This window comes from Orcinus orca, chromosome 5 (assembly GCF_937001465.1).
Source record: "Orcinus orca chromosome 5, mOrcOrc1.1, whole genome shotgun sequence".
Lineage (NCBI taxonomy): Eukaryota > Metazoa > Chordata > Mammalia > Artiodactyla > Delphinidae > Orcinus > Orcinus orca.
The window spans coordinates 53,224,111-53,241,870 of record NC_064563.1 but is presented as its reverse complement, the minus strand read 5'-3'; the positions used below and the strand labels follow the sequence as shown (position 1 = coordinate 53,241,870).

Below are 17,760 nucleotides of genomic sequence, written 5' to 3'. Positions count from 1 at the left end.
TAGGTGCATGACAGTGTACTGAGTATCATGTCATGATATACTCACTCTTCCATTCAGCCACCTTTTCTATTTTACCTTAGTTAAACAGTTCCAAAGATTCTGGTTATGTTCTGCAGGACACTGTTCAATATGAGGCTAGATTATTCCATCTCCTTCTTCCACCTCATAACTAGAAAGCAAGCTTGAGATAAGAAAAGAAACAGGGGCTTCCCTGGTGGCGCTGTGGTTAAGAGTCCGCCTGCCGATGCAGAGGACACGGGTTCGTGCCCCGGTCCGGGAAGATCCCACAAGCCGCGGAGCGGGTGGGCCCGTGAGCCATGGCCGCTGAGCCTGCGCGTCCGGAGCCTGTGCCCCGCAACGGGAGAGGCCACAACAGTGAGAGGCCCGCGTACCACAAAAAAGAAGAGAAACAGGATGTCTTTTCTCTACTTTTTTTTTTTTTGCCATGCCACAAGCCATGTAGGACCTTAGTTCCACCGACCAAGGATCGAACCCGTGCCCCCTGCAGTGGAAGCATGGAGATTTAACCACTGGACCACCAGGGAAGTCCCTGTTTCTCTACTTTCTGACTCGGTAATTTAAAAACTACAACTCAGAGTTTCCTTGAGAGTTAGTTTAATTTACTGGGTTCTGGGGGGAATTCTGCCAATCTCTGTTATCCTTTTCATAGAATTTTAAAACCTTTAATAGTAATATTAAGAAATATTTAAATATGTACATGTACTAATTATTAGTTCTCTGGTGTCTCCATTCCTCTAGGAAAGCAAGTAGAGGGTGACTAGTAATTGTCCAAAGGAGAGAAGGTGCTTCTCCCTTTGAGCCTCACACCCTTAGCCTCTAGGGAAAAACAGAATGAAACTTAAGCCTAATAGCTTCTTATTTTAAAAATAAATTCTATAAAAACACAAATAATGTCAAGAAATACCTGTTGCATGTCCACTAGGTACAAAGCCCTATATTTCATACAATAAATGTAAAATGCAACTTTTGCCCCTGAGTCTAGTTGGGGCAGTCTACTTAGGAAGTTCACACATAAACTGGTGATAAATAATTCAAGATTACATAAAAATCCAAAGCACTAGGGCAGTACAAAACAAATTGCTAATTTTCTGGAAGAGCAAGTAAGAGCTATAGAAGTTCAGAGAAAGGAGTGATTATGTCCAGCTAGGGTGGAGAAAAAGATTTTTTTAATCTCTGATAGCAGTTATCTCAGAAGATAAGAGTGATATGAAACAGAAGCAGCTGTCTTTCATCTGGAGAGGACTTTCTCAAGGCCTACCTAACTGAAAAAATGCTTTATGGAGGCCTAACTGAAAAAAAATCCTTTGTTAAGTTGTAAAGTCATAATGTAATTTCAAAGAGACCTGGGATCTCTGGCAAATTAACATGAGATAAGGCCACAGGCTGCTATTTAGCCTTGTCAGGTCTGCTTTTCCTTACTGGAATCCCGACCTCCAAGACCCATTCCAGTGTAGGATTGTAAGATTCTCGGACCCCTTGGAAACTTTTGGTTTGAAAACTTTGCTAGACTGTGAGTTCATGTATAAAACTTCCCCAGCATCTAGCAAAGTCTATGGCACTTGCTACGTGTAGGTTGACACTAGGATTTTCAAATCAGCTTTTCATTTATTGAACACGTGTTTTGAGGGTTTACTACATCATAGTCCCATGCTAGACACGCAGGTAGTAATATAAAAAACCTTGCCCTCAAGGAGCTCACACTAGCAGACATGTGTCAATGTAAAGGGCCAAGACAATTCAGTGGGGGAAAAAATAGGTCTTTTTCTTGGGGGTGGGGTTAATTTGTTTTAACAAATGATGCTGGAACAATTGAATATCCATATACAGAAGAATGAAGTTGGACTTCTACCTAAACCATTTACAAAATTTAGCTCAAGATGGATCAGAGATTTAAGTATAAGAGCTAAAATTATAAAACTCTTAGAAAAAACACAGCAGGAAATCTTTGTGACCTTAGATTGCCACCAAAAGCACAAGTAACAAAAGAAAAAGATAAATTGAACTTCATCAAAATTTAAAATGTTGGTATTTCAAAGGACACAATCAAGAAAGAGAAAAGTCTTCCCTCAGAATGGGAGAAAACATTTGCAAATCATATGTCTGATAAGGGACTAGTATTCAGATATACAAGTAACTCTTACAAAAGACAACTTAATTTCTCTTTGTGGGCAAAGAATTTGAATAGACATTTCTCCAAAGAAGACATACAAATGGCCATAAAAGCATGAAAAATATTCATTATTAGTCATTAGGGAAATGCAACTCAATCACTTCATACCTACTAGGTTGACTATAATCAAAAGATGGATGATAACAAGCGTTGGCAAGGGTGTGCAGAAATTGGAACCCTCATACATTGCAGGCAGGAATGTGAAGAAGTGCAGCTACTTTGGAAAACAGTTTGACAGTTTCTCAAGATGTTAAATATTGAGTTACCATATGACTCAGCAATTCCTTTCCTAGTTATATAACCAAGAGAATTAAAAACATATGTCTGCACAAAAAGCAGTACACAAATGTTCATGTAAGCATTATTCACAGTAACTAAAAAGTGAGATCAAACCAAATGTCCATTAATTGCAGAATGGATAAACAAAATGTGGTATATCCCTAAAATGAAATAGTATTCATCTGTAAAAAGGAATGAAGTCCCGAAACACATGACAATGTGGATAAACCTTGAAAACACTAAGCAAAAGAAGACAGGCACAAAAGGCTACATATTGTATAATTCCATTCATATTAAATGTCCATAACAGACAAATCTATAGAGACAGAAAGCAGATTAGTGGTTGCCAGAGGTTTCAGGAAAGGGGCAACGGGGAGTGATTGCTTAAAGGTCTTGGAGTTTCTTCTGGGGCGATGAAAATATTCTGGAATTAGATAATAGTGATGGTTACATGACATTGTGAATATACACTGAGTTATATGCTTTAAACAGATGAATTTTATGTGAATTATATCTCAATTAAAAGTAAATACCTGGTAAGTATTATTAGAGGAGTATAAACAGAGTACTATGAGAGCGCTAACTCCATCTGGGTGAGGCTGTGAAGCCCAAAGGATGAAAAGGTTGAGCAGAATCTGAAGAATAATGCCAGATGACAATAGTGGGTGGAGAGGGTCAGCATATGGAAGAGGCCAGGGCATGCATTTTGCAGGTGGACTTCGGTTCCAAAGCTAATCCTGCCACTTACTAGCAGTATGACCTTGGACAGGTTACTTAATCCCACTAAAATGAGTACCCTCATCAGCAAAATGGAGGATAATGATACCTGCTTCATGGGTTTGCTGTGCAAATCAGATAGGATACTGTATGTAGAGCACTCAGCAAGGACAGTTGGCCCTCCATATCCTCGGGTTCTGCATCCACAGATTCAACCAACTGTAGATCGAAAATATTAAAAAAAAAAAAAATTTCAGAAAGTTTCAAAAAGCAAAATTTGAGTTTGCCATGCTCTGGCAACTATTTCATAGCATTTACACTGTATTTACAAATATTTACATAGCATTTACATTGCATTGGGTATTATAAGTAATCTGGAGATGATTTAAAGTATACAGAAGAATGCACATAGGTTATGTGGAAATACTACGCCATTTTATAGAGAAAAAGTGAGAACCCATGGATTTTGGTATCCGAGGGGGTCCTGGAACCAATTCACGGTGGCTACCGAGTGACAACTGTATTTAACAAGTGTAGCCTTCTCTTTCTCCTCTCAGCCTCCCCTTATTGCCATTTTAGGTGAATTAAAGTTGGGTGTAAAGGCAGGGCAGTGAAAAGGCCTAGCTTTTGTCTGCCTGATGAGAAATTTAATGAGGATTAAGTATAAAGGCAGTTGGAAGCAGAGGAAGAAGGTGTTTTAGAGTCAGAAAATAAAGACTCTGTAAGCCACAGAAGGAGCTTTGGATTTAGTCCTAAATCACCTGAAATTTTAGGGAGAAGAAGAATGTAAAAACATTGGTTCTTTAGATGAGAGCAGAGGGAAGAATGACCCAGAAGAGACAAAAATTCTAGGACCTCAGGAGAGGACACAGATTCTTAACTTCATTAAGTAAAACCAATGCCTACATCTTAGAAGCACTTGATGAGGCTTATTTGCTGGTAATGAATTGCTAATGATTATTTGATGACAGATTTTCTAATTTTTCTTAAATTGCTTGATCCAGCAAACATTGTGATAAAACCAAACCTTAGATGATTCCAGCAAAAGAAGGTGCTTGCTTATTCTGGGGAGCAGTGCAGCTCCAGTCTGAGCACTATGTGGCAAAACTGAAAGCCTTGGTTCTAATTTTGACTCAAGCAGGTTATGTAACTTGCTGTGTATTTATTTCCCTTTCAGAGAGTAAATGACGACAACTTTAACCTAACTGACTTCAAAATATTATGAAAATAAATAAATGTTTCAAAGCTCTTTGAAGTCCATTGATGGAAAGTACCCTTTAATCCAAAATTGCACTATGTAACTAGACAGTGAAATCTTATTCTTTTCCTGAATAAATTTTTAGTGTTCCCCCTCCAGTCTTGCCCTTGAACATTTCTACAAGTACAACAACAACAAAAACACCTTCTAAATTCTTATTCTGAGAAAAAGTCCCTGCAGTATACTGCAGTAAAACTTTAAACATGTACATGGTGCATTGTAGCTACAAAACATTTTGACAAATACAATCACATTTCTGGTAAATATTACTGTTATCCCTGCTTTACTTATGATGAACTTGGTGTTCAGAGAGGTTAATTGGATTGGCTAAGAGCACCCAGCTGGAAATGGGAAGGATCAGTGCTTAAAGTCAGGTTCTTAACTCCAAATTTCAGGTCCTGCCCATCTTCCTGCATTTAACGAGACAAAGATTTATATACACAGATGTGGTTTCTATCTTTCATCTGAAAAATTTAACTGGGGAATGAGCATTCATGATACCTAAATTAGGTTGGAAATGTATTAATCATGCTTTTTATTTTGTATATTTTATGATGCTTTGATAGCTTGGTGGCCTTACTGACAGAGGAGGGGCTGCCCCTCCCAGGGCTTTTATCTCTAAAAATTATCCTAGAGATAGCAAATGACTTCTCCTCTGTGAATGTGGCTTTCATATGCAAACCAACCAATCCAAAGCCCATATCCTCGACTTCCTCCTTTATTTAATTCTCATACACCAAGCCAGTATTTCCCCTGTTCTAAATCACCCCTCCCCACCCAGGGCCAGGTACTGGACAACTAGAGACCACCATCGCTATAGACCACAGCCTGCTAAAAATATTCAAACTATCCAATCCCAAATTTACTTAAACTTTCATATGCTGCCTCTTCCATTCCTTTCTGCAGAAACTACAATAAAGCTCTGGGCCATGCTTTCTCTTTCACTCCTTCTGCCTCCAGACTGACCCTGGTTCTTCCCCACATGGCCCTGCATGGTGTGGCATGCTCCCTTTCTTTGGGAACTGTAAATAATAAACTCTTATTTCAAAAGCAGTTGTCCTTGTGTCTGTCACCTTATCATACCTGATTAAAACACATCCCAGGTGTGAATCAAGATAAGTACAGTTGAACAATGTAGGAAGTTAGGGGCACTAACTTCTGTGCTGTCAAAACTTTGTGTGTAACTTTACGGTTGACCTTCTGTATCCACAGTTCCACAACCACAGATTCAACCAATCACATATCATGTAAGTACTGTAGTATGCATTTACTGAAAAAAAATCCATGTAAAAGTGGACCTGCACAGTTCAAACACATGATGTTCAAAGGTCAACTGTACAGTATTGTTTCTTAACTAAGAATAAGTAAAGAACTGAAGAAAAAAGAAAGCAATGCTCTATCCATCACGGACAGGGAGTGAAAGAACAAATACCCTTTTTTCAGTGTGTTACTTACACACTTATTTATTTCAACACATTTATTTAGAGCTTACTAGGGTACCTGGCACTGTGCAAGGCACTAAATATACAGTCATGAAGAAAACAGGTTTATTCCCTGTCCTTGTGAGATTCACAGTTTAGAGAGAAAAAATAGGCAAGAAAATAAGTGAACAAACCCACAATTACAAACTGTGGTACCTGCTCCAAGGGAAATAAATATTGTGCAGTGACAGAGAATAATGGTGGGGAGAACTCTATAAATTGATCTGGAAAAACCTATCTAAAGAAATGATGTTTATGCAGAGAATTAAAGGGAAACAAGGAACTAGATTTGCAAAGTATGGGAGAGAATATTCCAGGATTGTATGGAAGGCCATGAGGTAAGCAAAGTGGCATCTTTGAGGAAGTGGAAGAAAAGCACATACACTGACATGGAAGGATATACTATTAAGTGAAAATGGTTGCAAAAGAGTGTATATAGTCCAATACCATTTTTGATAAAGAGATACATATACTTATATGTATGTTAGTATACAGAAAATCAAAAAGAATATAAAATAAGCCGTTAATGATTATTTTTGGACGTGGATTGTAGTGGACTTTCACTTCCTATTTCATATATATTTCTGCATTATTTAGATTTTTGGACAATTTTGTATTCAGGATTTGCTAGAGGTAAATATTAAAATTAAGTTCTATATCATTGTATGCTTCTGTCACATAACTTTTCCCCAACTTTGCTAACTTTTCATTCCTGTTCACTAGCTTTGCTTGTTCCCTATAATGTATTTTGTTCTGCCTCCTGTTGTCTCTGGCATTTTACGTAATTAAGAGAGACTTATCTACCATAAATAGAACATTACAATTAAGATTTAATATGAAACTGATATGACACTGTTTATTTTAATACATTAGGAGCACACAGGCAAAAATCTATTCTCAGATACTGACACTAAATATTTTAAATTACAGCATATGCATATTAAAAAATGTATCTGCTAACTAACTTTTAAAAGTAAGGGGGACTTCCCTGGTGGTCCAGTGGTAAAGAATCTGCCTTACAATGCAGGGGACACAGGTTTGATCCCTGGTCAGGGAACTAAGATCCCACATGCCTCAGAGCAACTAAGCCCCTGTGCCACAACTACTGAGCTCATGCGCCTCAACTAGAGAGCCCACCGTGCCACAAACTACAGAGCCCACGCACTCTGGAACCCTCATGCCACAACTACAGAGCCCATGTGCCCTGAAGCCCGCGTACCACAACTAGAGAAGAGAAAAACCCGTACACCACAACTAGAGAGAAGCCCGTGCACCACAAAGAAGATCCCGTGTGCCGCAACTAAGACCCAAAGCAGCCAAAAATAAATAAAATAAATAAATCTTAAAAAGAAAAAAGTAAGGATGGCCTCATAAAAATTGCATAACTTTTGGAAATACAATAGGAGGATTATTTTCCTTTACTTTAAGCATAATAATTTGTGGCAAAATTTTAAAATAATTACAGCTATGCTTAGTGAGCGTTTATTATGCTCTACTGTTTAGATACATTATTTCATCTTTTTTCAACTTGTACAATAAGTGTGGTAAATACTGTCCCCATTTTTCAGATTAGCAAACTGGGGATTAGAGCAGTTAAGTAAACTTCATTTATTCAATGCATAATTATTGAGCACTTAATGTTTAAAGAACTAGGAATGTAGAAGTAAACAAAATGTGTAGTTTATAGCCTGGAGGTTGATGGGAGTAGTAAATAAACAAACAAATATGTACATAACATAATGTGTGGAGCATTGAAGTGTCATGAAGAAAAGTAAAGTGAGATAAGGGAAGGAAAGTGACGAGAAGCCCACGTTGGGTTAGGTGGTGGGGAGTGAGCTCTGAGGAGATATTTGAGCAGAGTCCTGGATGAAGTGAGGAAGCGAGACCTGTGTAAAAGCCTTTCCCAACTGGGAAGTAGCAAGTGTGAGAAGGAAAAGCAAGGACGCCAGAGTGGCTGGAGCAGAGTGAACAAGAGAAAACTCTCTGCTGAGTGTGATGGGCACTGGATGATTTGAGCAGGACAGTGATGTGATCTGATTTACAGCTATAAAGCTTACTTAGACTGCTCTGCAGAGAGTAAATTACAGAGGAGCAAGAAGAGAAGCCGGTGACCTGTCAGGAGCCGATGGCAGTGGTCCAGGGGAGAGATGATGGTGGCCTGGCTTGGGCTGATAACTGTGGAGGTGGTGAGAAGCGTCAGATTGCCTTGGTTTGTACTTTGATAATTTCATGCGTGTTCATGATAGTGTGGCCAGAGATGAGGTTTTATTTGTATATATATCTAAATTTTTCTTGAAAACAGTTGACTTACAGTGTTGTGTTAGTTTCAGGTGTACAGCAAAGTGATTCAGTTATGATGAGGTTATATTTTGAAGGTGGAGCTGATAGCATGGCAAGAGGTCACACAGCTAGAGAATGGCAAAGTCAGGATTGAAATCTAAGTTTGTCTGTTTCTACAGCTCTACGTAGCACAACTCTTCCAGGCTGCCACAATGCTAAGTAAACATTAAGCAAAAAGCAGAATGGAAATGAAAGTCCATAGCAGCTTCAAGTGTTTATCAAGTACCTACATGCTTGAAGGAAGGTTTCGTGGCACAAGGCAAAAAACTCCAGACTGGATGGATAGGAGGTTAGGAGATCAGAGTTCAGATTCTGCTTTTGCCACGGATTCTTCCTCAGCATGGGTCACATGACGTCTAATGTCCCTTTAAGCTTTAAAGCTCCCAGTTTGTGCTATTCAGCCCCTGGGGAAACATAGCCAACTAGTAACAGTGCCAACCACAGGTATACAAGGGAAGATAAGATTGATAAGCATATGATTAACATACTGATTATTGTAAGAGTAGATGAGAGGTGGCAGGACTAGACTGTCTTTTCAGTTTCAGTACTATTTGCTTTAGTCAAAGTATTTGGTTTTAGTATACTGTATTACTTTCAAGGAAAAGAGGAAGCAAGTCCATATACTGCGTCATTCCAACCTACGGGATATACTAGAATTTTAGTCCTCATTCATCCAAATATTCAAGCATTCATTCCCTCGACAAGCATTTAAAACCTATTGAGTATTAGGCATACTCAGTAACATTTATTGAACAAATTCAGGTGAAGGAAGACTTTGATAAAAAGTTAAAAGAAGAAAAAAGAGAACTTTTTTAGACTTTACATTTGGTTTTTTAAGGCTGTACAACAATCTTGTAAGGTGTTGTCCCTCTTTTTTTCACATTATAAAACTAAGACCTCAAAAAAAAAAAAAAAAGCAACTAAGACCCAGCACAACCAAATAAATAAATAAAAAACAAAACAAAACAACAAAAAAAACTAAAACGTGAAGCAGTTTCCCAAGGAGGGTCAGTACTTTACCAGAATTCAAATCTGGGTCACTTGACCTTCTGTCTCACCATATAGGATATTAGGACAGCAATCAAGTCTAGATGGGATGTAGGACAGTGTATGTACTACATTAACTACCCTGCAAGTATCCAGCACGAGGTGATCAGTATTTAGAACACAGGTCAGCATACTTTTTCTGTCAAGTGGACCATTACAGTGTCTGTTGCAACTACTCAACTCTGCCCTTGAAGCACAAAAGTAGCTGTAAACGAGTGAGTATTGCTGTGTTCCAATAAGACCTAATTTATGGACACTGAAATATAAATTTCACATAATTCTCATTGTCACAAAATATTCTTCCTTGGATATTTTTTTCAATCATTAGAAAATGTAGAAACCATTCTTAGCTTGAGGGCTGTATAAAAACAAGCCCAGGCTGGATTTGGCCTGTGGGCTTGTGTTAGTCAGTTTGGGCTGCTATAATAAATACCACAGACTGGGTGGTTTAAACAACAAACAATTATTTCTCACAGTTCTAGAGAGTGGGAAGTCCAGGATCAAGGTGCTGGCAAATGTGGTGTCTGGTGAGAAACTTCTTCCCAGTTTGCAGACAATGGCCACCTTGTTGCTGTATCCTCACATGGTGGAGAGAGATCATCTCTCTCATCTTTCTTCTCCTAAGAGCACTAATCCCATTTATAAAGGTTCAACTCTGATGACCTAATTACCTCCCAAAGTTTCCAAATACCATCACATTGGGGATTAGGGCTTCAACATTTGGGGGGGACACAAATACTCACTCCATAGCAGTTTGTGAGGGGAGCTCCGGCATCCGCGAAAGGCTCTGTGATCGCTCTTCTCTGTAGGCCAGACCTTACAGTGGGAACTGTAGCCACTGAATTGGGGAACCTAAATGCAACAGGAGTAATTGGATCCTAGGGTTGCAGGGACCAAGTGGCGGCACTGGTGGACAGCAGAGTCAGAGCAGCAATCCGGATAGTCTGACTTGTGCAGACCTATGTCATTGGCTAGTTGATCATGGTATTCCTAGAAGTGAAACAGATAGGAAACCTACGAAATTCTTTTTTTTTTTTTTTTGTGGTACGTGGGCCTCTCACTGCTGTGGCCTCTCCTGTTGCGGAGCACAGGCTCCGGATGCGCAGGCTCAGCGGCCATGGCTCATGGGCCCAGCCGCTCCACGGTATGTGGGATCCTCCCGGACCGGGGCACGAACCTGCGTCCCCTGCATCGGCAGACGGACTCTCAACCACTGCGCCACCAGGGAAGCCCTAAATTCTTACTTGAACAGTATCAGTAGAAAAAGTTCTAGGTCAAGTAAACAAAAGTCTAACCTGAATCATAAAAAGAGAGTCATATCCCTTCAATCAATTCCCAGGCTTGAGCTGGTTTACAGACCTCAGTACCCCTTAAATAAAGAAGAGGCTACATCCCCGACAGAAAGGACACTGGTACACCAGCCAAAGTTTATACAGTTAATCTTTCTCCAGACTTCACCAAAGGGACCTACAACCTTTTAGCAGGGTAACTGTGCACTGGGGAAAAAGAAATAATCAGACCATTTGGGGACTGCTGGATGCTGGCTCTGAACTGACATTAATTCCAGGAGATCAAACATCACTGTGGTCTACCAGTTACAGAAAGGGCTTATGGAAGTCAGGTGATTGAAGGAGTTTTATCTCAAGTTTGTCTCACAGTGGGCCCAGTGGGTCCCCAAACCCATCCTATGGTTATTTCCCTAGTCCTGGAATGAGGAATTAGAATAGATACACTGAGGGATTTCCCTGGTGGTCCAGTGGTAAAGAATCCGCTTCCAATGCAGGGGACACAGGTTCGATCCCCGGTGGGGGAACTAAGATCCCACATGCCGCGGGGCAAGTAAGCCCACGTGCCGCAAACACAGAACCCGTGTGTCCTGGAGCCCACGTGCCACAACTAGAGAGAAACTCACACGCCTCAATGAAAGATCCCACATGCCGCAACTAAGACCCGACACAGCCCCCCCAAAAAATAAAAAATAGATACACTGAGCACCTGGCAGAATCACCACATTGGTTCCTTGACCTGTGGAGTGAGGACTAGTATGGTGGTAAAGGTCAAGTGGAAGCCAGTAGAACTGCCTCTACCTAGGAAAATAGTAAACCAAAAGCAATACCGTATTCCTGGAGGGATTGCAGAAATTAGCGCCACCACATCCCCACTCAACTTGCCTGTTGGCCTGTGCAGAAGGCAGACAGATTTTGGAGAATGACAGTGGATTACTCTAAGCTTGACCAGTTGGTGACTTCAGTTGCAGCTGCTGTACCAGATGCGGTTTTTATTGGTTGGGCAAATTAATATATCCTCTGGTACCTAGTATGCAACTATTGATCTGACAAATGCTTTTTTCTTGATACCTGTTAGTAAAGACCACCAGAAGCAGTTTGTTTTCAGCTGGAAAGGCCAGCAATACACCTTCACAATCCTACATCAGGGCTAAATCAACCCTGCAACCCTATGTCATAAATTAGTTTGCAAGAATTTTTTTTTTTAATTTATTAATTTTATTTATTTATTTTTGGCTGTGTTGGGTCTTCGTTGCTGTGCGTAGGCTTTCTCTAGTTGCAGTGAGCGAGGGCTACTCTTTGTTGCGGTGCGCGGGCTTCTCATTGCGGTGGCTTCTCCTGTTGTAGATCACGGGCTCTAGGCGTGTGAGCTCAGTAGTTGTGGCTCACGGAGTCTAGAGCGCAGGCTCAGTAGTTGTGGCGCACGGACTTAGTTGCTCCGCGGCATGTGGGATCTTCCCGGACCAGGGCTCGAACCCATGTCCCTTGCATTGGGAGGCAGATTCTTAACCACTGTGCCACCAGGGAAGCCCAGTTTGCAAGAATTTTGATCACCTTTTTCTTTCACATCATATCACACTGGTCCACTGGTCCATTACATTGAAGACATTATGCTGATAGGACATAGTGTGCAAAAAGTAGCAACTACTCAACTTATTGGTAAGACATTTGTGTGTCAGAAGGTGGGAAATAAATCTGAGAAAAATTCAGCGACATTTCTTCTTCCATGTCAGTGAAATTTCTAGGAGGTCCAGAGGTGCAGGGCATGTTGAAATATCCCTTCTAAGGTGAGGGATAAATTGTTGCATCTGGCCCCTCCTACAAACAAAAAAAGAAGTCTAATACCTAGAGGGCCCATTTGGATTTTGGAGGCAACATGCTCCTCATTTGGGTGTGTTACTCCATCCCAAGTGGTAGCAGCAGATAGGAATGCTGTTTGGAGCCTTCGGCAGGGCCCTATAGGGAAATCACAGCACAGGTCCTCAGGATTTTGGAACAAAGCCCTATCACCCTCTACAGATAACTACTCTCCTCTTGAGAAACAGCTCTTGGCCTGCTACTGGACCTTAGTAGAGACTGAATGCTTAACTATGGGTCACCAAGTTACCACGCAAGCTGCTCATTGTGAACTGAGTGTCATCTGGTCCACCAGACCGTGAAGTTGGGTGTGCATAGCAGCATTCCACCATCAAATGGAAGTGGACTATACATGATAGGGCTGAGCAGGCCTTGAGGCACAAGTGAATTACATGAAGAAGTGGCCCAAATGCCCATGGTCCCCATTTCTGCTATACTGTCTTCTCTCTCCACCATGTGAGGATTCAGTGAGAAGGTGGCTGTCTGCAAATCAGGAAGAGGGCCCTTACTGGACACTGAATCTGCCTGCACTGTGACCCTGGACTTCCCAGCCTCCAGAACTGTGAGAAATAAATGTTTGCTTAAGCTGCCCAGTCCATGGCCTCTGTCATAGCTGCCCAAACTGACTAAGACAGCAATAGTAGTTTGCCAATCCCTAATCTAGCATTCAGATGAGCACTGTCCAATAGAACTTTCTGTAATAATGGAAATGTTCTATATCTACACTGTACAATATAGTTGCCACTAGCCACATATGGCTATTGAGCGCTTGAAGTGTGACTGGTGCAACAAAGGAGCAAAAATTTTTATCCTTCTTTTTCATTCCTGGAGCCTTTTACCATTTCTTTAAGGATTAATACAGTTTGCCAACCAGTTTCCCTGTCTCCGGTTTTACTTTCCTCCAATCCATCCTTGCTAGAGGGACTTTTCTAAAATATACGATGCTGGCACTTCTCCAAAGCAACGTTTCCTGGAAACTTCAGAAAGAAGTTCAGCCTGTTAGCATGACACATAAATCTCTTCATTAGGAAATCACAAAGAGGTAATACACCTTCCTCTGTTTCATCAGATAAGTGATGATAAATTTCTTGAGGGTAGTCCTTTATCATACTTTGCCTCCACTAACATTTCACACAGTGGCTTGCTGAATGATGCAGGAACGAAAACTTGATTTTGCCCATGGAAAGCTTAAGTTAGAACCCCATTTCTGGTACAGTCTAGCAGAGTCACCACAGGCATTTAATCACCTTGAGCCTCATTATATTTCTTTTTTTAAAAATAAATTTATTTATTTCATTTATTTATTTTTGGCTGTGTTGGGTCTTCGTTGCTGTGCACGGGCTTTCTCTAACTGCAGCGAGCGGGGGTTACTCTTCATTGTGGTGCACGGGCTTCTCATTGTGGTGGCTTTTCTTGTTGCGGAACATGGGCTCTAGGCACGCGGGCTTCAGTAGTTGCAGCATGCGGGCTCAGTAGTTGTGGCTTGCGGGCTCTAGAGCACAGGCTCAGTAGTTGTGGTGCATGGGCTTAGTTGCTCTGAGGCATGTGGGATCTTCCCAGACCAGGGCTCGAACCCATGTCCCCTGCATTGGAAGGCGGATTCTCAACCACTGCACCACCAGGGAAGCCCGAGCCTCATTATATTTCTGTGCTAAATGAAAATGATAACTAGGATTGTTGTGATGATCAAATGAGTTTGTGGAAATCCTCTGCTTTTAGTAAAAGGCTATACAAATGCTAGTTGTTGTTATAATAAATATTGGGTTTTGAAATGTTTCTAAAAAGCAGTACTGGGGATTCTCTGGAGGTCCAGCGGTTAGGACTTGGAACTCTCACTGCCAGCACTGGGTTCCATCCCTGGTCCGGGAACTAAGCTCCTGCAAGCCACTGCCAAAAAAAATAAAAAATAAAATAGAATAAAATAAATAAAAAGAAGTACTGGCCTGATTTTACCTAATATATGTTCTGACTTTTAAAGCCAATCTGCATGAGATGACAATATAGATATAGGCCTTAGATGTTCAAAGGAAAGAGGGATGAAAAGGCATAATTTTGGCCCATTTATTCCAAACATTCCTTTGGATTACGCATTTTTCATGTTTAGGTCTAAGACTGCTTTCTTCAGTTTTGTTTTACTAAACAAAACTGTCAGCAATACCAATAGACAGTTGATTTTTTTTTTTTTTTTTTTGGCCACGCAGCATGCAGGATCTTAGTTCCCCAACCGGGGATCAAATCCACACGCCTTGCATTGGAAGAGTGGACTCTTAACCACTGGACCACCAAGGAAGTCCCAACAGTTGATTCTTGAGAGTTAAATGACAATGGCATCATATGAGCAGCTCAGAAAAGAAAGAAAAAGTAGTAATATCTTATTTTTAAGCATCTACAGGGACTTTTCAAAGGGGACTTTCTCAGTGAGTTCTCCTAGGAGTAGGAGGAAGGTCACTGCTTTAGATAAGAAAATAAGGTAAAGAAACAATGTTAACCTACAGGGAGAAGTGGTAAAGGACAATTTACCTTACATAGGCAGTGGTCTCTTACCTTCCCTAGGGACATCCTGATCACAGGATTTATAAGATTAAGTATACTTTTCATTAGACCATATTACACTTTGCGATGAATTTATATCACTAATTCATTTCTCAGTTCTTGAAATGAGACTCCACCATCTTAAAACGTGGAAAAAGAAGGCACTGTTTGTGATCAGCATGCTGTTTTTTGGTGAAGGACAGTAAAGATTTATTATTCCTTGAACTTAAGGTTGACAAAGCGCTCGATGGATGTGTCAGATCACTTAGAATGTGTGGCTATCTCTGTAAAACCCACTTCACTCTCCAGATTAAGATTTGTTGGAAGACAGGGACTTGTTTCACACAAATTTGCATGTTTGTCTCATCCTGCTTCAGATTAGTTGCCATATGCGTAGAATATAGTAAATTACATTAGCAAACTGGTGGCCGTTCCTGCTTGTTCCCTGCGGTAATCAAGTTTGCAATCTCCACTGACCACTCTGTAAATTCATGTCAAACACATGAATGATATTCATAGGGTAATCATGACGATTCCTTAACCGTCCACCTTATGGGGATCTAGAACACTGTCTTTGAGCCCAAGAGAGGAATTGCCGGTTCCATCCCCAAACTGCCATGCGCCCCAGGTAACAAACCCTGCAGCTACCATGGCATTTCCTTTCACTGACACCTCATCATCCAATCCTCGTGGTATTCTCTTCCATCTCACTCTTTGCAGTTCACATAGGCTTTGATATATTTTAGATGTTCTTAAAATTTTTAACAGCCTAATCAGAACTTTTCATATCTTAGTTACAGACACCCTCCCCAAGAGGAAGAAGACCCTAAGCAAAAGAAAGCGAGCACTGGGGAAGGTGAGACACTGGTATCTAAACTGGAAACCTGGTCACTTTTCCACAGCAAGCAAGGCTTGTACTGGGAGGGGGGATTGGAAGACGAGGACCCCACGTGACCTCGGGGGCCCGAGGCTAGCCGACCCCGCCCCCTCCCTCGCCGCCGCCGTGGCCGCCGGGGGGCGCATGCGCAGCCCATGGTAGTGATGGAGGAGAGAAGATGGCGGAAGCGGAGTGAGTTACTTGCTGGTGACTAATGTCGTAACCGGGGGGCGAGTGGGGGGCAGCGACACGTCCCCTTGAGCTCAGGGCTCTTTCGCGGGCAGTGCGGGGAAAGGGGGACGTGAGAGCTTTCTTATCGTGGAGGACCCCGCTTGGCCCTTGTGGGGAGACGGAGGAGAACTGTAAGGGTCCAGTTACCTCCAGGCGGGAGCGCCCCTTCCGCCGTGTGTCCCCGGATTTGCGGGGCCCTGTGCGCAGGGTTGTCCCTCGGACCCCGACCGTAGGAATCTTCCGGAAGATGAGCCCGACTGGACCCCTCAGGCGCTGTCATCCCTGCAAGTGGGCCCCGCGGGCAGCCTTGTGACGGCTGCCGAGCCGGGGGCCCGCGGAGGCTGGGTAGGGCTGGGCGGGCACTGCCAGGCCTCCTTCGCGCTCGCCTCCTAACCACCCCCCCCCCCCCCCGCCCAGCGCCACCCCACTGCTTCTCAGTGGGAGAACGCGAGCCGTGGGGCTGCTCACCGCCCTCCCCCGGGAGGCTTGGAGGAGGTGTCGCAGCGCCGGCCTTGCAGCGGCGGGGTCTGTTGCGAGTCTGACGAGGCTGAAAACACCCTGCAAGGAAAGATCTTCCTTTCCTTCGGGTCTCTGACTGCAGTGTTGATGCCGCCCTAGAGGGCCACATTCCTGTGTGGCGGTGTGATGGTATGCTTAGTTAGCGACTCAAACTTAGTGTTTCCTGGGTAGGCCGCTGGTGCAGCAGAACTGCCGTTTGTATTTTGCAGGCAAAACTGTGCGTAGACGGCGGAGTTACCAAAATTGTTCTTTTGTGCCAGGTCTCCAAATGCAGTGCACTGGTTTGGCCAGTTCTACCCACCGATGTTTAGACCTGTGTCTCGCATTTGGATTCTCTGTGACCATATTTAGTTAGTTACTGAACTGCTTACCGTAGGGTTTGAGGTTGGGCACATGGCTGAGCAGAATAGCACTGTAAAAGGACCAGAATTTAAGCTGGCTTTTTGCATATCTTGGTACGTGGTTCAGAAGTGCTATGACAGGTAGTAATTTGGTAAAAAGTTTATCTACCGCTATGTCTGTATGCTGTTGAATAGTTACCATATGATGCTGTGATTTGATGATTGGAAGGCAGTTTGCAAAACTACAAACCGCCCTCCCCCCCCAAAATAAACCCAGCGAAGCATAAAGATGTGTTATTTACTAATCAAAATAATTAGTAAGAGTCAGCTTCCCCCCCCCCACTTTTTCCTTTCACTTTTCCTCTTATTAAATCGGGATTTTTTTTAACCATTTGATTCCTGAAAGAACACATAAATACTATTTACATACATGATATAAAGAACAAAGAAAATTTGTACATAAAAGGACACCGTATGGGAATAGTGCGTGCATACACAGTTAGTGCCAAATTCCTTTGTCTTTTCATGAAGTAGAAAGTGTTCTTGTTACATTCTTGTCAATGCTGCTTCTATGAGGTGGGTCAGGTTTTGTCTCTCAGAAGAAAAGACTGATAAGAAAAGCAGATAAAGCCAGTATATTCTCAAGTGTGCTTTTCACCATTGTGGTGCATTTCTGACCCTTCAAAAAAATACTGTAGTTCTCGTTTACTAACAATATTAAGCCCCTCAGAATTGACTTAATATGTTGTTTGAACTTGTTAAAATACAGATTCTGTATTTAGTGGAATTTTGTACCACAGCAGT

General features: G+C 41.9%; 1 protein-coding gene and 1 long non-coding RNA gene across 11 annotated transcripts in view; one reads left to right on the top strand and one right to left on the bottom strand.

The window, feature by feature from the left end:
* Positions 1 to 2,634: 2,634 nt before the first annotated feature.
* LOC125964391 (uncharacterized) lies at positions 2,635 to 16,479 on the bottom strand. 2 transcript variants are annotated; one of them, XR_007477377.1, is made up of 5 exons: positions 16,244 to 16,479; positions 10,057 to 10,303; positions 8,497 to 8,670; positions 3,297 to 3,406; positions 2,635 to 2,894 (listed from the first exon to the last, which is right to left on the bottom strand). It is a non-coding gene; the product is annotated as an uncharacterized LOC125964391 (long non-coding RNA). The 2 variants fall into 2 exon arrangements; XR_007477376.1 differs by lacking the exon at positions 8,497 to 8,670 and having other exon boundaries at positions 2,741 to 2,894; positions 16,244 to 16,467.
* The window catches only part of PHC3 (polyhomeotic homolog 3), an 86,710-nt gene continuing 84,939 nt past the window's right edge, over positions 15,990 to 17,760 (top strand). For 8 of the 9 annotated variants that reach the window (XR_007477372.1, XR_007477373.1, XR_007477371.1 and 5 more), the window contains exon 1: positions 15,990 to 16,057. Coding sequence is in view for 4 of the 9 variants with exons in the window: in XM_012533304.3 (XP_012388758.1) it covers positions 16,044 to 16,057 (14 nt within the window). In the remaining 5 variants the exon portion in view is untranslated. The remainder of the gene's footprint in view (positions 16,058 to 17,760) is intronic. The other variant, XM_004270565.3, reaches the window with a different exon arrangement.